The sequence below is a fragment of the Tenrec ecaudatus genome, chromosome 6 (assembly GCF_050624435.1).
Source record: "Tenrec ecaudatus isolate mTenEca1 chromosome 6, mTenEca1.hap1, whole genome shotgun sequence".
NCBI classification, from domain to species: Eukaryota; Metazoa; Chordata; class Mammalia; order Afrosoricida; family Tenrecidae; genus Tenrec; species Tenrec ecaudatus.
In genome coordinates, this window is record NC_134535.1 from 38,477,836 (window position 1) to 38,505,238 (window position 27,403).

The window sequence follows — 27,403 nt, forward strand, 5'->3', positions numbered from 1 at the left end:
AAGAATATAAACTCTTTGGACCAACCTCTTTATTTTCTGCATTAAAGAAGTTGAAGACCTGCCCTGAACACCATAAGAACTAGGGGGTGCCTGGCTGCCACTACTAACTGTTCTGAAAGAGTTTACATTAGAAGGTCCTGGCTAGAGTGGAAGGAAAATGGAACAAAACAAAAATCATAAAATAGACTGGGTTTACTGGTTGGATAGAGATTGGTGAAACTTCACAGACTGTGGCTCTTAGTCACTCTTTAAGCCTGGTACTGAACTTGCCCCTGAAGCTCAGCTTTCATCCAAACAATAGACCATTATGAATTGAGCAGTAACAACTGGAAGGTATGCACATTTTAAAATCAGGAATGAGGAACCCTTCATCTGCCAAAGGCCATTGGATATTTAGTCTACCAAGGGCCATCATTCTTGAGTCTTACTGGTCAGACATTTAATTAACTCACCCCTAATGTGATGGCTGAAATGACATCCCCTCAGTGAGTGAGGCATGTGCTGTTAGCTAGCATTGATTTCTCAGGCAGCTGCCATGTGACATCAACAGTCCAGCATTTGCCCAGGACACAGAAGGCAGGGGAATGAAAGAAAAGACAATAGGAAGGGTAAATACAGGGAGGAAGTGAGATGAATGAATATTGCCAGAATTGCAATCAGTGGCATGAAACAAAATGTGAATGAAAACTGGTCTTGTTCTATAAAGTTCTGTCCAAATCATAATTTTTTAAGAGAGAGACCATGGGAGCTCCAGATAAATGTTAGTACAGTAGGATTAGGAATAGAATCGTGTCCCTTCATTGTTGACTCTTTGTACTCTAGAGATTCAAAAAAGAAGATGGTTATTGTGAGATATATCTGGGAAACGGGGAAACTGACACCCTGGCAGAGACTAAAATTCTACTCATCCACCATCCATATTTTGTTAATCATATTTTTAAAACCATACTCATGTTAACAGTCAGTCATGAGCAAGATGTTAAAAAAAGTCGGTTTATTAATTTACAGTAAAAACTATAGCTGCCTTGGGAAGCAGACTGTCAAATCTTGGCTAGCATATTCTCTTCCCCATAGATTTGCCATGTGGGAGGTCACATGATAATAAGAAGGTTGCTTTAGTGGGTATGTAGGCAGAACAAGTGGTATGTTTGGAATGCGTAATGAAATCAGGCTTTTCTTAATGTCTCAAAGACCAGCAACCTTATCTACAAGTGAGGGTAGTGACAGTGGAAAGATTAAATGGAATGATCTTTGTAGAGTGTACTGCAATTTGCATAGCATAGTATATGAGGCAATTACCCCCCCTTAAAAAAAAACAACAGCAAAAACTCTGCTTAGCAGAGCTTTAGTAGTAGCCTTTTTCTCACTTGGCGAGCATCCAACAACTTGCTCTGAGTTAGTGTACCCAGTGGCATTGCCTGAGAAGTGTCTCTCTGGTCACGTTGAATTTTTTCATAGAAGCAGTTTGCTCGAACCTTGTTTTGGGGGATGGCCAATTTAAGGGAACAGCATGCAACTGTGAAATTTTGTTACCTCCTGGGGAACATGCTGCAGAAACTATTGTGATGTTGAACACAGTGTACAAGGACAGTGCAGTGGGAAGAACTCAAGTGTACAAGTGCTTTTGTTGTTTCAAAATAGGTAGAATATTGATTGATGATAAACCTCCTTCTGACATCCATCAACTTCCCAAAAGGACTTCATTCCACCAGGTCATATTGTTAATCAAGTTCTCTATTTAGAGCAGTGGTTCTCAACCTTCCTAATGCCACGACCCTTTCATGCAGTTCATGTGGTGGTGACCCCCCACCCTTAAAATTATTTTCGCTGCTACTTCATAACTGTAATTTTGCTACTGTTGTAACAAGTTGAAGATAATTAAAGCATAGTGATGAATCACAAAACAATATGGAATTAGATACTGTGAAATACTGATTTCTAATAACAAGTAAGTGAAATTTTATCCTGAAGCATGGTGCAGCATGGGTAAGTCTTCACACCAGGTACTGGTATGTGGGCATATCTTCATGTGGCTGTACCTGCCTAGAAACAGAGGTGCCGTGTCTTTGGGTTCCTAAGACCATTGCAACTATGTGTTTTCTGATGGTCTTAGGTGACAGCTGTGAAAGGGTCATTCGACCCTCAAAGGAGTCTCCACCCACAGGTTAAGAACTGATTTAGAGTGTGTGGAAAGATTGTATAACACTGCAACAAAAGCCTGATTTGTGGCAGATGGGGGACTAGTTTTGCCACCACGAGAATGCACCTGCTCCTGCAGCTATCTCAGTGCACTAGATTTTGGCAAAAACAGCATTCCTCTCTTGCCCATGCACCTGACTCACCTGACCACCCCACTCCCTGAAACTTCTTTTTGTTTCCACAAATGAAGGAAACAGCTATTTGGAAACTTTCCAAGGATGGAATCGCAGATTTAACAAATATAATAAGTGTAATGGAGAATACTTTGATTGTTGTAAGGTTGTTTCGTAAAAACCATTTTAATAAATAGCTTCGAAAAAAATTCCTTTTTTTGAGGGGGTACCCCCTCATATGCTCTACTTTTAATTGGCAACTGTTAGCAATGTTATAAAGAGACCTGATGACACTGTGCGTAAAGCGTTATCTATTAACCATGAGCTAAGTGGTACAGGCTCATCGGCAGCAACTAGGGAGACATGACCATAAAGATTTACAGTCTCAGAAACTATTCAGGGACACAATAGGTCAGACTCGACTTAATGGCAGTGGCTTTGGTGTTTGGTTCAGCAACATCATAAGGATACCTGGTGGCACACCTGGTGGATAGTTGAAGCACTCAAATGTGAATGAATAGGTCAGCTATTCAAGTCGACCAGGCTCTCCTCAGGAGACTGATTCTGTAAAGATTTGCAGACTTGGAAACCACACTAAATCGTTCTGCTCCGCCCTCCAGGGTTGCTTGGAGTCAAAATTAACTTGTAGACTTTGTTTTGGTTGAATCAACAATATCATCTTCCACAATTAGAATATAAGTATTTCTAGAATGCCAGAAGCAGTTTGTGGGCTTAGAACAAACTCATCTACGTACTTTTCAATAATGGCAGATTTTCATTTCCTGAGGACTGCCCTTTGTTTGTGCATCATGACTGACCTGCCCCTTTCTGATTGCTCAGTGCTTGGCCCCCATTAAGTTGAATTGATTCGTACAGTCCAGGTAATGTCAGGTCTTGAGTCCTAGATGTCATTCTGCCTCATTTAGGTAACTTTGGATGAGCTGCTTCATCTGTTTATATTAGGTTAAACTATTCTTACTTTTCACTGACTTGGTTGCGTACCAAATTCAAGGTTGTCAATGCAAATATCAGCTGAATGCAAAAATGGAGGTTAAGAACATCAGATCATGACATGGAAGATGAGTATATTATATAGCTGCCAAAGTACATAATTGCGTACCTGCCCAACCAGTGAGAATCCTATCAGTGATGTTGACATAAAACCTTAACTGTCACAGCCATTGTTAACTCTTACCTCATATTTCAGTGTTCATACCACCTGAAATATGTCATTAATGTACAAAATAGGTTAATGGTAGATTTTTATTTGTATTAATGTAATTCTGATAATGAGGTGGTCAATTCTGATAGTGAGAAGTTAACCAGAACCAAAGAATAAAATAAAAATCAACTCAATGCCATTAAGTCAAGACACATAGTAGTCTTATGGATAGAGTAGATTAAGCTGATGGTTTCAAACTACTGGTCGCATGGTTACCTGTCCAGCACATAATGTGCATACTACATTACTAGGCTTCAAAATAAGCAGTACATGTATATGAAATTGCTTATATTCTGGGTTTTGACTTCCCAGATAGCCTCAGCTGTTCCTATTAAGAGAATATACCATATATACTCGAATATAAGCCAACCCAAGTATAAGCCAAGGTACCTAATTATTACCTGGAAAACCAGAAAAACTGATTGACTAGAGTCTAAGCCTAGGGTGGAAAATGAAGGATGTGAATTAACACAGAGACCAGAGAGGAGAGACGGAGCGCAGCCACAGACACATCCTTACCAATTCAGCTGCCAGCGTAAGTTATCACTACGGGTGCTTCTGCGAATTGGAGCTGTCCACGTCATAGGACAGCTCTGATTAGTTAGATGTGAGTAAACAAACATTCAAAACCCTGCAGTGTCAGCGGGGCTTTGAATGAACAGCACAGGAACGGCAATCACCCTCGAGATGTTACATCTCACTGTGGTATCACTGACCCAAGTATAACCCGAACCCCAGTTTTTCAGCACATTCTTTGTGCTGAAAAACTCTGTTTATACACAAGTATAGATGGCATATGTTGAGTTCTGTAGCCTTTCTTATATTACTTTTTTTTAATTTAAGATAATTACATTTATTGGGGGCTCTTATAACAATCCATACATCAATTGTATCAAGCATATTTGTACATATCTTGCCATCATTATTTTCCAAACATTTACCTTCTATTTGATCCCTTGGTTTCAGCCCTTTTCCCTCCTTCTCCTCCCTTCCCATTCTCTTGGGCCCTTGATACATTATTATTTTCATATCTTACACCTACAACTGTCTCTCTTCACCAACATTTCTGTTGTTTGCTCCCCTTGGGGAAGGCTAGGGCTATGTGTTGATCATTGCATTCGGTTCCCCCTTTTCCCTTCCTCCCTCCAACTCTTCCTACTCTCCTGGTACTGCTACTCCCATTTCTGTTCCTGGGGTTTATCTGACCTGGATTCTGTTTTTCATGCGCTCTTATCTGTACCATGTACATGCTCTGGTGTAGCCTGAACTGAAAGGCAGAACTGGGATCATTATACTGGGGAGTGAGGAAGCCTCAAAGAACCAGAGGAATATTGTGTGTTTCATAGGTGCTATATTGCGCCCTGGCTGACTCATCCCTTCCTTGTGACCCTTCTGTGAGGGTATGTCCTATTGTCTACAGATCGGTTTGGGTTCTCTGCTCCAACCCTCCTCACTCTCAACAGTATTTTTATTTTTGGTCTTCTGATGCCTGTTACTTGATCCCGTTAACACCAAATGCTCACACATGCTGGTGTGCTTCTTCCATGTGGACTTGTTGCTTCTCTGCTAGATGGCCACTTGTTTAACTTTATGCCTTTTAGACCTCAGATGCTATATCGTTTGGTAGCCTAGCACTATCTGCTTTCTTCACTACTGAAGCATTTCTTTTTAAATACAAAAATCTATATCTTCAGATATCTCTTCTTTACCTCTGATCATGTTTTTAAAGGTTCTATGTGTAAGTGCATGTGTTTCGATATAATGGGTCATTTTTCCTTTTCTCATGAAGCTGTTTGCTTAGACCATCATTGAACATATGTAATGATTGTTTATACTTCCTTGATTGATCATTTAAACTCCGTGTTTAGTAAGTAGGAATTTTGGTTATGAAGCCAGTGTACGCTGCTCAGTGGGCATTCTTTATATGATACCCTAGGTAATGGGTTCACAAATTTATTTGGCCTACCATCTCTTTTTCAGAAAAGAAATTACTTAATTGTCTCCCCCAACCCCACAATTAAAAACCCTTGTTTTTAATCCAAGGATAAAGTGTGGTATCTACTCTTGCAGCCTCCTGTATCCTTCCAGTGCTGCCCCCTCCCCTCCTTGCAGTGTCATCCACTTTTGGAAACCCCACCCTAGATCATAAGCATCAACATTTAAAATGTTCCGTTTTTGGGAAACAGCACCAGAGGTGGCAACCCCTTTGGTTGCACTACTACTGAAATTGATTGTGATGCTGATGGATCAAAGTCAGGAAAGCTAGCAGTTGAACACAAATGCTTCACTTTTATTTGGAGCAAATAGCATATTTGCATTTAAGAAAGAAACTAATCTGTAGAACTGATTATCTGACAAAATTCCTAGTTCTTGTCCATGTACAGTATGTGACTTTTATATGTTTCTAATCCCTTGGTAGATAGACTCATGTTCCTGTACTTCCCATTTACTCCTCTGAATATTGTGACAAAAATAGTTGCCCAGATTGGTATTTAATTTCCTAATAATTATTTTGAAGTCTTTACAAACTTAAACAGTTAATTATATAATTTTAATTATGAGAAGAAAATCTTTTTCTGCCCTTCGGGTGTCATTCTTTCTTGTTTTAAAAGTAGACCAGTCTAGTTTGAAGATGCAATGTTAAAATTTCTAGATGTGTAAAAAAAGAGGCGCTGATACCAAGGGCTCAAGTAGAAAGAAAATATTTTGGAAATGTTGATGGCAACATATGTACAAGTGTGCTTAATACAATTCAATGATGGATTGTTATGCTTTGTTAGAGCCCCCCCCCCCACGCTGATAAAATGATTAGTTTAAAAAATTCTAGATGTGTGATAAAGCTCCCTAGTTTTTAATTCTTAAATACTACCTTGTCATGTTCAAGGACATTACATTCATATATTGTATTAAATTATACTTAACAAATATGTATTATGTGGTTTCTCTATCATACGGCTAACTTGATTGAATCTGAGTTTAATGGAAATGAACTACAGATGTTGCCGCTAATTTTAAAATTACAATTTTTGTAGTTTATTGAGTGTTTATTAAGTGTCAGGCACTAGTTATAAGACATTGGAATAGTTCTAAACTATTTCATTTACTAATTCACTTAATTGTCTTTTAAAAAATTACTAGAGGTAGGTGGTGGTTTTCTTATTTTACAGATGAGCAAGCTGAAGCACTGAGAAAATTGGCCAAAGCCACTGAGCTAGTAAGGGAAGGTTCTCAGGAGTATAGTCTAAGAATTTATGGACTTGCGGTTATCCTACCCATGAGTTAATGGCAAGCCATACATCCAGAGTGCTTAAGGGATCTGGGTATGTTTGAGGTTGACAACCTCTTACTGGCACCTGATGGACTTACTAAAGGACTATTTGTCTTCAATGTCATTGCCACATATGTGGCAACTCAGTTTGAACTCCACTGCATTGAATAGTTTGAATAGAAGGACATAGTAGTGTTGATGTGTGGTTGTTAGATGCAGAGATGAGCACAAGACCATGCTATTCCAGAACTTGAGAGTTACACAGGTATTCCTGTTGTCTTAATGTTTCCTTTTCACTTCTTTGGGTTCTAATATCCGTGCAGTAATTACACAGAACTCTGAGAATTGATGATTATAGGGTTTATTAAGGAAGTTGTAATGCTAGTGAAAAATGCTCAGGGTTCAGTTGTTTATCATGATATGTTGTAACATTCTTTCAAGTATGCTAATAAATATCCAAAGGGTATACCACGCAGCTGGAAGCTGCAACCTGAAGGCATTCTGCTCACGCTCCAAGAATCAATATACCCAGCTCCTTGAATTAAGTGCTGAGTGGCACCCCCACTCCTGTAAGCCCCAGCCTGAAGGCACTCTGCTCTACTTCTGTGGGTCAGCAAGCCCAGTTTCCCCAATTAAGTACCCAGAAGTACACCACTGTACAACTTGCGAACCAGCCTTCTGCACAAAAGCACTCAGCTTCACTTGCTTTGAGGGTTGGGAAGCCCATCCATCACGCGGTTCAGTGCTTGGACTCCTGCTTCTACTCTTCTGATGTCTTGGGCTCAGAGGATGCTCCATTCCTGGCTCCTGCGGGTAATGAAATCCCTCCTCCTGCTTCTCAGGAGGGCTCATTTTATACTCAGCAGGATGACTTTGCAGGGAATCCTGTTCAGTTACTCACAAGCAAATTCTATCAGTATCTTCTCCCACCTTACCAGACTCATGTAGGAAAAGGTCTTCTGATGGGAGTTAAAGCCACCTTAAATAATTCACTGCCCCTGCAGTAATTATAGTAAATATTTATTTGTTAATAGAGACCCCCAAAAGTACAGAAACAGATTTATCCAGAAAAATAAGTTAGTTGAAAAGCAAAGGGAATTAGATTTATTTCATTAGGGAAAATTATCCAGAATGAACCAAACCAGTTGCCATGGAATCAGTGCTGACTCATGTCAGCCTCACCATGTATGTACAGTGATTTGCTATAGCTAATTTTTCTGAAGTAGATTGCCAGACCTTTCTTCTAAGGTGCCTTCAAACTGAAAACTCACTGCCATCGAATTGATGCCAACTGTGGACTCAAATCTCCAGCCTTGGCTAGCAGTTGAAAGCTACTCTGGTATTTTGTACCACCCCTGGGACTAGTCCCAGAATGACAATAGAAAACCAAACCCACTGTCATCCAGGCATATCAACCCTGAAGGACGACAAAGAACCACTCCCTGCATTTTGAGTCTGTAAATCTTTACCAGAGCAAGCTGCTTCATCTTTCTCCTAAGAAATGGCCAGTGGCTAGAAGGACTGCTGGCTTTTCCATAAGGAGCCCTAGCACCTAACCCACAGCATCACCAGGATTCCTTCAAACACACGCACTCACTGCCATCAAGTGGATCCCAACTCAAAGTGACTGTAGGACAAAGGAGAAACTGCTCCCTATGGTTCAGGGCTTTAAATATTTATAGGAACATGGCCACATCTTTCTCTTGTAGACTGGTACGCTTGAATCACTGACCTTGCGGTTAGCAGTACAATGCTTAACTCACAAATGACAGTGCCCAGAAACCCCACTACCATTCAGTCAGCCCTGACTCATGTCAACTCTGTGGCGTTTCTGAGGCTGTGAATCTTTATAGGAACAGGTAGCCTTAACCTTTCCTACAGAGCAGCTGGTGGATTTGAAATGCCAAGCTGGAGATTGGCAATCCAACACTTATCCAGTGGTCTCACCAGGGAAATAGGAAACTATTATTTGTAAGTTGACCAAAAAATAAAGGAACCAAGGAGCCATCTATTGTGGCACAAATGGATGAGAGATGAGAAGTTGACTTGTGACTCTTCAAGTGAAGAAGTATATGGAAGAGAAATGTTTACAGGCCAGATGCCCGGTTTCTATAACTGCCTTGAAAGTACCCTTCCTTTTTTATTGCTTTCCTGGTCCATTCTTTTTTATTTCAATTGCTAAGAAGGAAATTAAACATATTCTGATCTTCTCAAAAGATGACACACCTCTCTCTTTAGTCTTATAAGATGACACAGCCATATCTAGAAACTTTCGAACACTGCTTGCTTTCTCACTCTCAGTATTATATTATCCTGGACATTTGGTCCTGTGTATGTTTATACGCATCTCTTTATCTCCATTCTCTGTTTTAAGAGTTGGAGAATTTTAATACTACTAATGTTTCATAATTTAAACATTACTCCTACCCGTTTTTTTATTCTCACGAACCAAGGGCTACAAAGGAGACAATAGTTAAGGTTATTTCCTTTAGGAAGTGTGTTAGGTCTCTAAGTTTCTTAAAGAAACAAATATAGTGACACGCAACAAGAGCAAGTTTTATATCAAGAAGTAATTATATATCGAGATAACAACCCAGCCCAGTTCAAGTCAGGTCTATAAGTTCCTCTTCAGACTCATGCAGCCACATGGAACAATGCATAATGCAGGAAGATCACAGGCCAGTACATGCAAATTGTGTGGATCCTGGGTCGTATGGAAACATGGCTGGGCTCCAGAAGCTCTTTGGGTCAGCGAGCAGGAAGATCAAGGCAGAGAGAGAGGGCTGCAGGTCCCCAGAGAACTATATTATTCTTGGTCGCACTTCCAAGGGAGGTAATTGGGCTTCGACCTGATTGACAGGTTAAACGCCTCCCATATCTTCTTACAGATCCATGTTGGCACAAAAAAGCCTATCACAGGAAGCGTAAGTTATTCTTGAGGTAAGAAGATTACTTGCTTGGTGCCATCAAGACTCATAGTTACCCTATAGGAGAGGGTAAAACTCTCTGTGTGTTTCTGAGACGGTAACTCTTTACAGGAATAGAAAGCCTCATCGTTCTCCCTTGGAGCAACTGGGGGTTTGGAACTGCTGACCTTGGGTTAACAGCCCAGTGTAATAACCACTATGCAGCCAGGGCCCCCTGAAGTAAGAAGATAAGCTTTTAAAAACCCTCCATAGATACAAATTAATGATACGTTTTCATCAGGGTATCTGTTTTTTTCTTTTTGCTGCCCCTTTTCTCCCTGTACTCACCCATATAAAACTATGAATCACACCTCTGGGACTGGAGTCTTTCCCACCCTGTCCTACTTCAACCAGTTTGGGAGTATCCCAGACAGGAAATCCTATCTTGAAATCACATGCCCATTTTACCACTTTTTTGTGTGTTTCCCCATATGTTTGTGATGCTCTATACAGTATTTAATTGTATTTGTTTGTATACTTGTTTTTCTTTTGTGAACTGTAAAACTCCTTGAAGACATAGTCTTGGACTTGGGGCATATTCAGATGAGTTAGGGACAGATAGGAACTTTGAAGAAAACAGGTTTTGGAAGGACAATGTTTAGGTCAGTATTGATTAGGTTATATTTGAAATCATACAAGATGTTCAAATGGAGAAGTCTGTTGTTAACAGTTGAGAATATGGCCCGTACAAGGCTTTAGATGTAGTTCATGATACGGTAAGAGAGAAAGTTATAGGTAAGACCTGTGACTAGATGCCTGGATGATATCTTCATTTTTGGTGTGGTATAAAGCATAAGTAAGTTATACACGGGAAGGGAAATTCCTGGCAAATGACAAATGTAGGGGAGGGTGAGATTTGAGAAAAAGCCTGCAGCTGTTAATCACCATGGAGGTGGGTCTCAATACTGTGTGTGTGTGTGTGTGTGTGTGAGAGAGAGAGAGAGAGAGAGACCGACCCAGTTCTCTAGGGATCAAGGTGAGAGGATAATCAAAATGACTCACTGTAATGTGATGAAAGAAAACAAGAAAGGCTCATAATTTGAAGTATTAGTTAAGTTCCATGGAGGTTTATTTTTGAGAAGTGGCCATTTTCTTATATGTGAAAAAGTTTTTGAGGTGGTAGACTAAGTGAAGGACCCTGTACAAAAGGAGATTAAAGCTAGCACAGTAGTGTTTGCAGTGACCATAAAAGATGAAGGTGTTGGAGTGACTGAAGTAGACTGGGTAGTGGAAAATAGGAACAACGGTAGTTTAGGTGACTGGGCAGCGAGTGTGCATGAGAGAGATGCAACACAGTGGGTTGCATGTAACTGAGAAAGAATAAATTTCTAATGGTGCTAACAGTTCAGAATTAAAAATTTTACCAACGTTGTTCAGCAAAGTGGTATGTCTGAGGAGACCGACTTTCATCTTGTGTCCTTTGGAAAACTGCTTGCTGAAAGTGAGAAAGACTTGAAGTACTGGCTGAAGAAGTTCAAAGACTGCAGCCTTCAGTTTGGATTACATCTCAACATAAAGAAGGTCAAAATCCTCACAACTGAAGGAATAGTTAACATCGTAATAAATGAAGAAACCGTTGAAGTTGTTAAGAATTTTTCCCTGCTTTTGATCCACAATCAGTGCTCATGGAAACAGCTGTCAAGATCAAAAGATAAGTTGTGTTAGCTAATTCTGCTTTTCAAGACCTCTGGGGCATTGACAGAAGGTTGTTATCTTGAGGAGTAAGGTGTTCCTGCATCGAGTCATGATATTTTCAGTTGCCTCCTATGCATGTGAAAGTTGGATATTGAATAAAGAAGACCAAAAAAGAATTGGTGCATTTGAGTTGTGTTGCTGGACTATGGACTGCTAAAAAGACAAACATCGGTCTTAGAAAAAGTGGGTCCAGGGGTGCTTGTTAAAGGCAAGGATGGCGACACTTTGCCTTCCATACCTTAGACATGTTGTCAGGAGAGACCAGTCCCTGGGGAAGGACATCATGATTGGTACAGGGGCAGCAAAAAAGAGGCGGGCCCTAACAGGGGGATTTTGACACAGTGGCTGCAACAATGGGCTTGGGCATAAGAATAATTGTGAGGATGTGCAGGGACTAAACAGTGTATCCTTCGGTTGTGCATAAAGTCCCTATGGGTTAGAACCAACTCACTGGAACCTAGCAACATTACCAATGGACATGTTATTAGGAGAGATGAGGTCCTAGAAGAAGACATCGTTCTTGGTAAAGTTCAGAGGTGGGAAACAGAAAGACCCTCAACAAGATGTATTAATGCAGGGCTGCAACAGTGGCTTCACACATCAGAACAGTTATAAGGATGACACAGGGCCAGGTCAAGTGTGGGTCTGTTGTACCATAGGGTCGCTGTGAGTTGAAATTGACTTGACAACACCTAGTAATAACAACACACTTTGTAATGAAAACCAAATTGTCCTCTGCCCTTAATTCTGTAGTGAAATGCTCAAATACTGGACTAGATCATCCTTGAAATCCAGAGTTCTTAATTAGGAAGACAAAAAATCTCATGCTACATTTACAGATAAGAGTTAGGCCTCCTTAAATATTGCCAACTTTATTTTTGTGAGCTTGTTCAGTGACATAATGAGCATCCTGTTTCCTTAAGCATTTAAGTGTAGGTTCTTGTGAACTGACAGGATAGAAGCTCTTAAGAACTGAGTAGGCTGACAGAGCAGCTGGTGTGACATTCAAGCGTTCATATTGCCTTTTAGCTCCTGAACAGAAGGAAGAAACACTGTTTTAATTTAGAAATCTCTTCCTTGACTAGCTGAAATTTTCAACACCAGTGAGACTAGAAAATGATAGAACATTTGGTTCTGATATTTAACTGGAGATATTATATGATTTTATACTTGGTGGTAAACTTCACAGGATTATATAAAATTAACTTTTTTCTATTTTTGAGTTGCTGAAAGGCTTAATTTTTTTAGTAGGACACTAGTATTATTATAGGAACCCAGGTGATGTATGTTAAGCCTTTGGCTGCTAACCTCAAGGTCACTATGAGGGTGAAAGATGTGTCTTTTTCAACTGTGGTAAAAAAATTCAAAGGTACAGTTCTAACCTGTTCTGTAGTAGGGTCACTATGAGTCAGAATTGACTCTCTAGCAGTTAGTTTGTTTTTAAATTACTGTTATGATGAACAGTGTTTTCAAAATGCCTAAGTAAAATAGAAAATTAGAAAAGAAGTGTACTGTATTTTGGAGGAGAGATTTTATAGTTCCCTGTGTTGAAACTCATTTCCCTATGGGTTTCTGAGCTTGTTAAAAGTCTTCACGGGAATAAAAAGCCTCCTCTTTCTCCCATAGAGGGGCTGGTGGTTTGGAACTGTTTATTTTCTTAGCCTAACGTGTAACTGGTGAAGCCACCCAGGCTCCTAGTTCCCTTGTAGTTTCTGTTAAACTTGTTCAAATTAATTTAAAACCTGTAGGTGTTTCATATGTTCAAATGTAGCCACTTAAGGTCTACATTTTTACTTTGGCAAAATATTTGCCATATTTATGAACCATAAAATTGTAAGTAAGAAATATATGTATTTAGTATTGAAAATCAAATTACTCAAAATACTGCTCATAAAAGATCTTTTGAATATGATCTACTTTCAGTTATCTTTGCAAGTTAACAACTTAATAAAAAACCATTAGTAATTTGCTTATATCATTGCAGGAAATTTTTGGATTAAGGTGGTAATCCCAGTAAGTTTTTGGACACATACACACCCAGCCCCTCAGATGAGACTTTCTACTCCAGTAATAACTTATACCCTCAGAAGCCCATGAGGGGAGTTCTTCTCAGTCCTATAGTGTCACTAGAAGCTGGAATTGACTCAGTCAATAATTATAAGTTTATTTTTTTGAGAGTCAGTTTCAGACACTTAACTGTCTGCGATGTGGTTCACTAGACCAGCATCATCACCATTACTGTCACCTTATAAGCTGGTAGGAATGTGTGTTTTACATCCCATCTCCAAAAATCCCATGATAGTGGGGTTCCAGAGTGCTGTTTACATATTTCTTGGCTTTTAAAATCTTTACCACACCCTAAAGAGAGGCCCAGTAGTCCAGCTATAGGCTGGCTCTCTTCCGTCGGCATTCCGTACCATATCATAACCCACAGTCAGGTTTAGATTTACCACTGTGAACTGTGACTTGATAGAACAGAGTAGAATTGCCTCGCAAGGTTTCCAGTATTCAGGAGAGCATACTCTGTTACATCTTTCTCGAGGGTGAGTTTGGAGTTCCAGCCTTTCCTTTAGGTTAGCAGCTGGCCATGTATACCATCTATACTCAAGTGTAAGCTAACCCAAACAGCAGCCAAGACACCTAATTTTACCACAAAAACTGCATTATAAATGTGCTGGAAAAACTCAGCCTATACATGAGTATAATTAGTAATCCCTGTGCCACTAGGCTATGCCTCATGGAGACCCACTAACTACAAACTCTGGGGTGGGGCCCACCAATCTGTGTCATATGAGAGCAGATGTAGTTTAAAAATTACTGATCTACATATGTAAATAATACAAAATGAATGTAATATTCTAATGTGACCCAGAACTATAACCTTGATTTTGGCAAATTCAGAATGATATGTTTTAAAATTATATATAACTGCAAAATTAGGCCAACTCCTTAATAAATACAGGTATTGTCAGTGTTTGGCATAAGATGATTGCAACTGACCTGACCATACAGTGCAGTGAACCTCAAGGTATATATGTTAGAAAGTCACATTAATTTTTTATCATGTTCTGCTTATTTAAGTGCCATTACTTTGTTAGCATGAACAAATGATCTGTGGTGGTAAGGACAGATAACAAAAGCCAGAGTAATTGTGATACAACTCCAAGGAGGGTGCGAATCACCAATTTATAGGCACTATTTTCCTTTGAATTGACATCACTGTATAGAATACGTGTTGTGTTTGAGTCTAGGACAAGAAAATGGTGGGCTTTTGTGCATATCTTCTCTAAGCCAAACTTCTATAGAATGACTACTGTCTTCATTGAATTGTGAAATACTAAGAAAAAATTTTTTAAATGAGCATTGTAAATGAACATGAGAATAAATTATTACTATTAGCTGTAAACGGCTCTCATTCTCTGTGGATTATAGTAGTCCTGGGGGCACAGTGGGTTAAGTGTAAGCCTACTAAATACAAAGCCAACAGTTCTAAACCACTAGCCACTCTACAGGAGAAACATGAGGCTTTGAACACCTGCCCTGTAGAGTTACGGCTTGGAAGCCCACAGGGAGAGTTCTACTCTATACTATAAGGTTGACTGTGTCAGAATCAACTTGATGGTGTTGGTTTTGGCTGAATTGGTCTGGTCTGGGCTTTCAGATTACAATGTCACCCCCCCCCCACACACACACACACACTGCCTTGGTAATTAAGCATTTGTCAAAGAAGAAACAGCAGTGGAAAATAGAACAAGCAGCTAGAGAAGTGGTTCTCAGCCTGTGGGTCAGGACCCCTTTGCTGGGGGCGAGGTGTGTGTGTGTCAAACAACCCTTTCACGGGTCACCCAATTCATAACAGTGGCAAAATTACTGTTATGAAGTAGCAACAAAAATAATTTTAAGGTTGGGGGTCACCACAACATATACTGTATGACAGGATCACGGCATTAGGAAGGTTGAGAACCCCTGAGCTAGAGGTTGCTCTTTTGTGTTTGATGGATTTATATGAAAATTTTGCAATTATTTTTCCTTCTCTTTTTAAAATCACAGTTTTGATGTACTAGTTTGACATTTTTCCTAATGTACACGAAACTACAGGATAGCATCTAGTAGGGATGAAGTGGAGTGCAGGTTTTTCAATTTATGAGGTCATACTCCCAGTGAAGTGTGAAGAGCAAACCTCTTCCCAAAATTCTTTCTCTACTTGTAGATAAAGGAAATTTAATTCATTTTTATATTTCAGAAATTAAAAAGGAAGTGTCTTGAGTGTTCTTTTTTGAAAGACTACTCAAAATTGTTTATGATTCTTGGTCATTCGTATTTTGAAGTAGGATGCCAGTTATTTGTGTTCCATTGTAGTTTTTTCATTTGCCATTGAGTTCATTTTAAGTTTTGGTCTTTCACTCTTTATTGATTTTTATGAGTCCTTAATGCTTGCTTGCTTTTGATTATAAACAGCTTTAGCACATAGATGATTTATGAGTATATAGTTTCAGTGGCTATCAGCAAACAATTGGATTTGATATCTACCATCCCTTTCCGCTATTAAATTGTGTACATTTTTGCTCTGTAGTCATCATTTAACAGAATAGCGACTTTTGTTTTTATGGTTTGTATTTTATTTTGATTTAGATTTAGTTACTTTAAAAACTTCGTCAGTCCAAAAACATAGCAAATAAAAACCTTAAGTCACTTCAAAATTGTATCAGTTACTCTCAATAAGAGCTCTGTTGGTTTATCTGACTCCAGTATGCCCTTTTTACACCAGTGAGGCAACAGCTACTAACTACAGGACTGGCAGTTAACCCACCAGCGTTCTATGAGAGAGGAAAGAGACTCTTTGTCCCTGTAAAGATTTACAGCATTGGTAACCCTTTGTGCTCTGCACTATTGGTAGCTTGGAGTCACGGTGCACTCACTCACTGTCAGTGGGCTTGACTTGATTTTGGTAAGCAAGCTATGATTTTGTATGATTATGTCAAGTTTGATATTCAATTGTCATAACATTATCACGTGACTGAAAAGAAGCTTTTTATCTTTAGGGGATCTGTGTTACTCTAGAATTAGTTACGGATTAAGAACCTCTATAAATACTAGTTTGGGAAATGTTTCAAAAATACTGATTTGTAGTGCAGCTATTAAATAGAAATAAGGCATAACACTTAAATATTTCATTATATTAAATGAAATTTCAAAGACATTTAATGGAGGTATTTCAATGTACCTTTTACTGAGTAAAATTTATGACCAAAATTCCGCTTACTTCATTTTGACATTTTATTATACATTGTAAGTGATAAAAATACCATGATTTAAGATAGTCGGGAATTTTTAAATCGTTTGACTCAAGAACATTTTATAGACCAAATTTTAGAAACTAACGAACATTCGGTTTTTGAAATATGCTTCAATCCAGTTGACTAGAGTAGCTAAAGCTTCCAGAAGAAAAGGAGCTCAACAGATTTCAAAAGGTTGCCACGAAGACAAAGTGAGATACATGGAAATGTGCCAGGGCCTGTAGTTAGAAAACATAGGAAAAAGTATGCTTGGCATTTCTCCAGCTGAACTGGGGGGATTGGGTTGGAGTAGAGAGAAAGAATCCAAGCCTTGAGTTAAAATAATAAAAGATTCTTTGGGTAAAATATTAAATGATGCAGGAAGCATCAGAAGAAGGTAGAAGGAATGCACAGTCACTGTAGCAAAAAGAATTGGTCAATATTCAACCATCTCAGGAAATAGCATATGATAAAAGTGACTGGTTTGAAAGAAATCCTCGCTACTTGGAAGGCTTCAGGAATTAACAGGATTCCATATGAGATGTTTTAGAAAATGGATGTAAAATAGAAGTGCTCAAAATGTTGAAGATAACTAACTACCTGGCCTACAACTGAAAAAGATCCCCCAAAAAGTGATCCAATGGAAAGCATAAATTATTAACCCATGTCATTAATGTTTAAATAAAATTTTACCAAACTTAATTCAAAAGCATTTTCATTAGTACTTTGACAGAGAAATGCCAGAAATTCGAGCCAAATTCTGAATATGGGCAGCGAGGGATATTATTGCTGATGTCAGACAGATGTTTGCCGAAAGCAGAGGAAACCAGAAATATGTTTACCTGTGTTTTTATTGAGTATGCAAAGGCATTTTGACTGCATGGATCATAAACTGGCTCAGGTTGAGAACAATAGGAATCCAGTCTATTTCATTGTGCTCATGCAGGGCCTGTACATAGAGCAAAAGACAGTCTTTCAAATCGAGCAAAGGGAAACTGCTTGCTTCAAAGTCAGAGATGGTATGCATCAAGATTGTGTCCTTTCGCCATATTTATTCATACATGCTTAGTCTGCATGCTGAACAAATAATTTGAGAAATTGGAGTCTGAAAAAGAATGCAGCCTCATGATTGGTGGGAGACTCATTAATAACCTGAAATAGGCAGGTGGCACAGCCTTGCTTGTTGGAAAGAATTTGAAGCCCATATTGAAAATCAAAAACCCCAGCCTTCTGTAAGGATTACAAAGACTGGTCACAACTGGACTAATGAGCAACATATCTTCAGCAGCTATTTTACTTGGATCCAAAATCAACACCCACTGAAGCAGGTGTTGAAAAGTGGAGCAGTGTATTATATTAGGCAGATCTGCTGGAAGAAAACCTACCTAAATTAAAGCAAAGATGTCACTTTGAAGAATTAAGTCATGCCTGACAGAAGCCATGGTATTTTCAATCACCTGATGCATATGAAAGCTGATGGCAAACAACTTCTTACATGTCTTCAACATATTATCAGGAGGGACCAGTCCCTGGAGAAACTGTTTGTTAGAGAACTAAGGAAAATGAAGAAGACCTGTAACAAGATGAATTGACATAATAGTTGCAAGTCAGGGCTCAAACAGTCATCATTGTGAGGACGGTACAGGATTGGGCAGTGTTTCTGTTGTACACAGCCTTGCTGTGAGTTGAAACTGCCACTGCAGCACTGAACTCTGATGGCAATAGTAATTTAAAGAAAAGAATGCTTTAAACGAATAAATGACTTCTGAGTTCTAATTACATTATTTAAAGTTAGGGTTAAAATTAATCAAAAGACATCCCTAAACTTATTACTACAATTTGCAGGCCTTCAAATTGTATGTTATCTTTCATATACTACATACAAGAAAGAGTAACCTTTCTTGTTGGGAGTATCTTGTCTTTAAGTAATCTAACCTAAAAGGAATATTGACATTTAAAGGGTAGACTGATTGGGATTGAGGTGTTGACAAACAATCATTTGTATACATTTTAGTGTGCTTAATTGAATTTGGATCTGTAGTCATCTTTTTAAAATCAGGAACCCTAGTGCAATGGTTAAAATGTTCTGCTGCTAACTAGGCAGTTTGCACCCAATAGCCACTACTCAGGAAAATAAGTGCCAGCTTGCTTTCATAAATATTGCAGCCTCGAAAACCCTGTGGGGCAGCTCTACTCTGCCCAGTAGGTTTGCTATGAATTGAAATAGACTTGATGGCATAGGGGTTTTATTTTGGGAAGAAGTGGGTGTCTGTCTTATTTATTTAGCATCAATCCTTCTCTTGCCTTTCATTCATTCTGCAAATGGAGGGGCATGGATAGCTCCTTGAATCATGTTCCCACTTTACTATTGTTGAGGAATTTATGGGCCCCCACTAAATAACCTTCTTTTCTATGTGAAAAGACAAATTTCAGAACATAGAAATAAAAATAGCATTTTTATTGCTGATAAAAACTGAAATTGAACAAATGGGATCCTTATTTGGTTTTTGAGTGTCAACATGGGGTTCTAGTATTGACCCCAGAACTAATCAGTTATCCACTTGCCCGACTCAGTTTGTTTTTAACAATAGCAGGATTTTGACCAGGAAGCCTGATCCTAAAATCTCACACCAGGATGCAGGATTCTTGTAGACAACTAGTTCCCAGAAGACAGCAAGATAAAGAAGCTGTAGATACCCAGTTCTTCTTAGAGAGTCTCTAGTCAGGCAGCCCATTTCACCTTAATGGTAATGATGGAGTAGGATGCCAGGAGTTGTTGAAGAAAATTCCTCATCGTGGAAACAAGATGTGTAATGAACACCGCACATAGCCCAAACACACTCGGGCTTTTGTAAATAATAACCATAATAAACTCTTAAGGTTAGTGCTATGTCTCAGTGAAAGTTTTTTGCTGTAAAAACTTAGGGAAAATAGCAAATCGCCACCACCTTTACTGAGTCTTTGAAATCAAGTTAGAACAATGTGTGAGAAGAAAGGAAATAATTTTTTAGTGGATGAGTAAAATAACACTGCTATTGAATTAATTCCAATTCATAATGATCCTGTAGGACAGAGTAGACTTGTCCCTGTGGATTTCTGAGACTTCAAATCTGTATAGGAGTAGAAAGCCTCATCTTTCTCCCACAGGGCAGCTGGTGGTTTCAAGCCACTGACCTTGCAGTTACAGCCCTTTGAGTAATCCGCTACACCACCAGAACTCCTTTTAAGTAATAATCAGATGAGGATAATTATTTTTGGAAGTGGAAAAAGATAGGCGATGATGTCTTCGAGAACCCATAACTATCAAGACTAAACAAGCATTGGGTTCATTGGAAATTTAACCCAAGGCAAGGACACTTTCTTCAAACAGCTGTCCTTAACCAGCTAGTATTAATTCAGAAGTTTAAGCCCATTCTCTAATTCAGTGGTTCTCACATTGTGGTTTCGGGAACAGTAGCATCAGTGACACTTGGACAATAGGTTAGAAATGTGCATTTAACCCCCCTATGAAATCCTACTGAATTAAAAGTCTCAAGGCTGGGGCCCAACAATTTTAATAAGCCCTTAGGTTATCTTAGAACATACAGAAGTTTAAGGACCATGTAACTCTAATTGCAATCATCCTGTAATATTTTGGGAGATGAAGTTTAATTGTATTTGCTGGTAATCTTTTCTAGTTTTTAATCATTACACAGGATCTCTGGTGTTGCAGTAGTTAGTTAAGATACATGAATGCTAACTGGAAAGTAGTCATTCAACCCCCATCTGCTCCATGAAAGCCAAAACTTTGGAGATATGTTCCTACATAATAATAAAGATTTCAGCTTGGGGAACCCTTTGGGATAGTGCTAGTCTTTTCTGTTGGGTTATTATGAGTTGATGTGTTGGAGAATTGTTTAAGAAAAAGGTAGGTGAAACTTGATTTTGAATGACAAACACAGCAGAAGCAATAGGATTGGATTTAATTCCGTAGGTTTAAGTATAGTACCATGTTGCCTATATCAATTAAAATAGTGAAATGCACAAAGGATTGGATGTAGCAAATATTAAAATGAGATAGAACTTATGTGGTTTGATTATAAATTGTACCTGGGGTTTGAAGATGGGGAAGGAAAATAGTTATATGAAAGAGACTTTTCAAAGAAACCAAGGACTTCATTTCAGTACATACTGAAACTAGAGCAGATGGCATCAAAGAAGATGTAAGAGAGTCCAGGTGGTGAGAGTGATGGTGATGTCACTCAGGTTAAATGGGTGGAGGCAGCTTTTTGATAGGGAATGAGATTGGAATGCTATGTTGTACTTGTTGACTAACTTTGGAGTGGCTGAAAGATGGTGAAGCACCCACAACTAAGACTTAATAGATATGAGCTAGTTAAGGAGAATGGTGCGTGCTTTTGCAAAAGAACGTGTAGACAAAGAAGAGAACTCTCCAGGAGTAGAATAAGGGAAAGATTTGAAAAGTAAGAGAGGATTTTAAATGTTTCTTGGAAAAATCGAAATAATGGAATTTTTCCAAGAACGTTTTGAAGCCCCCTCAAACTGTGAAGATAAAGTAAGGCATCCATCCCTCCACTTTACTAGTCCTGGGAAAACTTAAGGCAGTGACATGTGACAAAAGTCATCATAGGAGATTGTACTAGGAAGCCAAGCTTTGGTAGTCATAGTGAGGCCAAGAAAAATTGTAAGAAGGCAGTGTTAGTGGGTTTGTTGTGCATTTTGTCCTTTCATAAATTATTTGATGTGAAATACTTAGGAGGATAGAGTCATCGATAGGAAGAAACATGTAATTGGATATAAAATTGAAAATGGGTATGAAAATGTTTAAAGTATTCAGATGAAAGATAACTCAGTAGAGAACCCAGCTTAGCCATTTCTTAACTGTGCACAAACCCTCATTCTCTGAATCTTATACTTCTCAATAAAGAATAATAAAACCTCGTGGGATTTGGGGATTACGTTGTTATGATCCGGTTAGACCAGAGGATGTACACTAGTACATATAGGAACTGGAAACACAGGGAATCCGGGGAGTATGATCCTTTCAGGACCAGTGGTTAGAGTGGCGATACCTGGAAGGTGGAGGGAGGGTGTGGTGGAAAGGGGGAACCAGTTACAAGGATCTACATATGACCTCCTCACTGGGGGACGGACAACAGAAAAGTGGGGGAAGGGAGACGTCAGATAGTGTAAGACATGACAAAATAATTTATAAATTATCAAAGGTTCATGAGGGAGGGGGAAAAATGAGCCGATATCAAGGGCACAAGTAGAAAGCAAATGTTTTGAGAATAATGATGACAACAAATGTGCTTGACGATGGATGGATGGATGGATGAATTGTGATGAGTTGTACGAGCCCCAAATAAAATGATTTTTTTATAGATGTATAGTTTCAGAAATTTATGAACAGTTCTAATCTGTCTGACACAGTTAAACTTAATTCAATGGTAAAAAACAAATTTAAAGCAGTGCTTAGAACTTAAGTTCTAATATTGATAATTATTTATGGTAATTGTTAGTCATAGTTTATGGTAATAATAAAACTGAATGGAATGTAAAATTCAATCGTGTGAAATGACATTTTTTCTAATAATTGAGAGATATAAAATCTCTTGTGTAATGTTATTTCAGTAAACTTCAGTCATGTAACCAACTTTAGAGGCTTAAAACTCCTATTCAAAAATATTAATCAATATTTTTATAATTAAGTGATATACTTTGATTAGTGACTTGGCATTCGGTGCTTATATGCATAAGACTAAAGTGGATTTCATTAACTTATTTTCTTTTAATTGCAGATGTATGCATCTCATGATTGATTGGAAGAAACTAGTCATGGGCCAAAGGTCAAGATACTTCTCTGGGAAATACTACTGCTTGAAGCTGCTTTATTAAGTAATACAATGAGTGTTTGGTTTAAGGAAGATTTTCATATTTAAAAAATTTTCATCTTGGAACTTTATCAAGTGAAAATTAAATTCTTTTGGGAAACATTTTCCTCCTCATAATTTATCCTTGTAATGGGCGATATGGCAAACAACTCAGTTTCATATGGTGGTGTAAAAAACTCATTGAAAGAAGCAAATCATGATGGAGACTTTGGAATTACGCTCGCAGAGCTGCGGGCTCTCATGGAGCTCAGGTCCACAGATGCATTACGAAAAATACAAGAAAGCTATGGAGATGTTTATGGAATTTGCACTAAGTTGAAAACATCTCCCAACGAAGGTGAGTTTTACTACATTTATTTTTAGTCCTTGTTCAGAGAATGTTTGTCTATTTGACTCAAATAAATAAGCATAAAATTTGGGGGTTCTTATATTTTTGTGGCTATAACTTTAGTGATATCAGAGATAAGCTAATCAGATTGGTGTGGTTAAAGTAATTTTAAGGAATAATGCTGCAAATTACCTGCTCATGATAGCACAATTGTCTCCCAGCTCTTGTTATAGAAGATGGATGGGGCTACTGGTAGCCCCAGGGATTCCGTAGAGATAAACCCTATTCTCTCTCTTTCATTTTGCCAGTGGCATAATATCGTCGTCATTGCCAGTAGCTGACAAAGTTGTTGTTAACTTAGACTGTCATAATTCATGTAGGAGGCCGATAGGCAAATAAAATAGATTAAATAGCACATAGTTTTTGTCTAGCAAATGCTTTCTTTGATTAAAAATAATTGATGAGTCTTTCAGTTATTTTGAATTTTTATGTTCAGAGAAACTTGGTTGCATAACTTATGATTTGTAGTTTCTTCTTTAGGATTGCGCAAGGGAAACAATTCACTGTTTCATTGTCACTTCATTGCATGCGAAGATAAGTCAAAAACTATTATCATATATATAAGCCACCCCGAATATCAGCACCTAATTTTACCACAAAATGCAATTAAAATGTGCTGAAAAACTCGGCTCATCCACGAGTATATATGGTACCTCTTGAGGATTTGCTCCAAATAAAACATGCTTAAATATGCCTCTGAGATCAGTGGAAGGCTGCAGACAGTTTCTCAAGAGAACTACACCTGTCTTAGTCTCATTAGAGAAATTTCAAAAAACAGTCCCCATCAAAACAGTGACTTCAAAGGTGATCTGTTGGGCATAGAAGTCACCTCCAAGGTTTATGACTTGACTGTATTTTAAGATTCCAAAGGAGTAATCTTGGTAGATTTCCTCAAAGGACACAGGATGGTCATGGTCACTTTTTTTTTTTGAAGAAATTTTAAGAAAATTGTAAACTAAATTGGGAAAGTCAGGAAAATTACTCCAAGGACTTTATTCCTGTCACGATAATGCAACTGCTCGTTTTTTTTTTGAGGGTAACAAAGGCTGTTTACAAGAATTTCATTTGGAAAGCTTACCTGCAGCCCTGATCTTGCTTTCAGACTCTTTTTTTGTTTCACAGCCCAAAGACTTTTTAAAAGGAACACAATTTTAGCCTTTGAGGATGTCCCAGACTATAATTATGATGTGAATTAACAGATTTCTTCAAGAAAGGATTAGAGATGGAAACACTGCCTTCAGAAGCCTATAGTTTTGGTTGACAGGATATGTCACAAAACAGTAACTTCATATTTTTATATTAGTGTTCAAAATTATTTCTCTGGTTTTTGAAGCAGTACTTTTTGGCTCACCCTATATGTCTTTGAGATGGAGTGAGAAGGATGGACTTTTTATATACATTGATCATGTTGAATATAAAACTAGACATAGAATATTCCAGGAAGGTGTTCTCAAAGTGCAGGGGAGAGATGAGAACATGTAACAATGAAAACATGCAGATAGAGAAAAAGAATGTTTTGTGTAAGATAGGACACTAAAATTAGTGGTTATTATTGAACATCTCTTTTAGGAGTCAGATGATGTGAAACCGTATAGTTTATTCATTTATATTCCAAAACCATATCAGGACAAATTTTTCAGAAGTCATTTTACTGATTATTTTTCTTGAAACGTAATGACATTCTATTTTTAGTAAGACTTAATAGAAAAAGTTGTTTCCAAAATTGCCAAAGAATTTTAAATCGCACCAAAAATTTCTGTAAAGTCATTAATTCTGTGTGATCACAGAATTGTGGTCACAGCTAATTGTTTGTAATCTTAGCTACTTTGATCTCTGTAAAGAGGTCTGTGTCAGTACACACAAAATATGTGAGACGAAGAACTTCAGACCACGAGGAATAATTCTTTCCTGCATCTTGTTAACTCTTCAAAATGTTCTGGATCTTTTCCTCAAGTTAGTACCACTAGTAGGAATATGGAAGTCTGTGTTGATGGTTCTTACCCATGGATTGAGCCTCGGGTGAGTCCTCTCTGACCATCATCAGCCGAGGTTGGGGCCTAACCTTGCTATCAGACCCAGGGCCCTGGAAAGTGGACTAGTGCACATGAGTTAGGTTAAAGTTTAACAGCTTATCACTTATCCTCCTTTTGGGCCCATTTTATTAAATGTGTTCTCATTTTTATTATTTTCCGATTTCTTTTCGATTGAGGGTTTTTCTCTTAGTTTGTTGGGGTTTTTTGTGGTATGTTTTACTTTATGAAATCTAGGATAGGCAAGCTCTAGCGACAGTAATTGTATTATAGTTTCTGGCAGGGACAATTTGGGGGAAATGGGTAGCTACCAATGAGTACAAGAAAGAAGAAAAAATTCTAAAAATAGATTGGTTAGGGTTGCACAACTCATTTTAATATGTTTAAGCCATGGAATTGTATGATTTGTGAATTATATGTGAATAGAACTGTTAAAAATCAAATAGATAAGTAAAATAATGCCATGAGTGTAATCCATCACCGCTATGAAAGTGTTTGATAATTGTTTTCAGATTCCCCTCTCCCCTCCCACCTCTCGGGTGAGGCCATCTGTAGGTAGCTAGCTAACTTTTCCTCATGTGAAATCCAGGCAGTATGTGGTTAGTGTAGAACTAAAACTTTGGTGTTGTGGCCCCTGAGCTTCTGGCGTATACAGCTGGGTGAAGACAAAGTAGAGCTGATGTTAATCATCTCTGAAGATCGAAGGAGAGTGCTGTGAAACCCACTACCCTTCGAAGTCTTTACTGCTACGAAGTCACCCGCAATTAGACACTAGATTGGTTCTAGTTGGTGGTGAACACAGCTTGTTAAAATTTTCAAATCATTTTCCAGACAGGTTTCCCCTACAAAATGAGATTACTGGATCAGATTGGTATGTTTTAAAGTTTAAAGTAATAGATAGTCCCAAATTATGTTTTTAGAAATATCTTACCAATTTGAATACCAAAATCAGTGTGAAAAAACTGTTTCCAACAAATCTATTAGCATTAAATTAGTCTTTGTTTTCTAATTTCATAGATGAAAACTTTTATACCAGTAGGATTTGTTTTTTTCTTAATTTATACACTATAAGTAGTCAGTGATTGTGTGTGTTTGTTCAGACTAGCTGTTCCATTCTGTATTTATTTGTTTCTTTCTTTGTGTACTTTCTTACTGGCCTGTTTTTCGTTTTCTTATTCTCTAGCCTTTTTATTTTGAAAAGTCCTCGCATTTTTATATTTGAACTTTCACCTTTTCTCTTGTTCATCTTCCCTGAATTTTGAATTTACTTTTTGCTAAAATTTGTACAAGCAATTATCTTCACTGTTAATTCATCATTATTTGAATTTCTTATAAAATGTAAAATAAGTCATTTTAAGCATTCCATTTGTGCTTGCAATTGCTGAAATTAAAAACAAAATAGCAGCACCCTTCATTATTGTATTATATGCAGAAATAAGTGAACCGTTTGTATCTACTCAACTAGACAAATGATAATAAAGCATAATCAAGGATGACTAGCTATTTGTATGCTTAAGGAAATAATCTTAGACAGTCAGTACTCTTTTATTAGAATAACTGATTTATCCTTGGGAAAGGAAAAGTTAAAATGATTTCCCAAAAGTACGTGAATTTTGATTTGGTTAAACTGAAGTTGTTTACCCCTTCCTTTAGTTCATCTGATCTGATCATTCATCCATTCATTGACACATCTTTCATCAGACCTCACATAGTGATCCTAATATGTTTTACATAACATCTAAGAAGAAAAAGTGTTGGCAGACCCTTTTCAGAATATAAATAAAATGTAAAACCATATGGAAACTTGTTTGGAATACAGTTATTTATATCTGCTATATGGCAGCTAATTTCCAGGCTGTGTGCTTATCCACAATTAAACAAAAAATCCTGCCTTATTTTCACATAGCATTAGCATACAGTTCCGAAGAAATTAAATATGTAGTGTATTCATGATAAATGCTTAAAAATAGAAATAGATCTATATGCATATATTTATAGGTTTAGTATTAAGGGAGCAGATGGACATTGGACCTCCACTCAAGGACTTGCTCAGTGCAAGAACACTGTTCTATTAAATTGGCATTCCAGGATGCATACCTTCCCGACACTCACTGAAGACAAATGAGTTGCATAAGCAAATGTGGTGAAGAAAGCTGATGGTGCCTGGCTACCAAAAGATACAGCGCCTGGGGTCTTAAAGGCTTGCAGGTAAACAAGCGGCCATGTAGCTCAGTAGCAACAAAACCCACATGGAAGAAGCACACCACCCTGTGTTACAACAAGGTGTAGAAGGGACCAGGTATCAGGCATCAAAGAACAAAAAATCATATCATTGTAAATGAGGCACAGGGC

At 38.0% G+C, this 27,403-nt stretch overlaps 1 protein-coding gene across 4 annotated transcripts in view; it reads left to right on the forward strand.

Annotated features, from left to right (window-relative positions):
- The window catches only part of ATP2B1 (ATPase plasma membrane Ca2+ transporting 1), a 123,034-nt gene that overhangs the window by 41,562 nt on the left and 54,069 nt on the right, over positions 1 to 27,403 (forward strand). For all 4 annotated transcript variants that reach the window (XM_075551189.1, XM_075551192.1, XM_075551191.1 and 1 more), the window contains one exon: positions 22,541 to 22,970. In XM_075551189.1, the coding sequence (XP_075407304.1) occupies positions 22,763 to 22,970 (208 nt within the window). In that variant the 5' untranslated portion in view covers positions 22,541 to 22,762. The remainder of the gene's footprint in view (positions 1 to 22,540; positions 22,971 to 27,403) is intronic.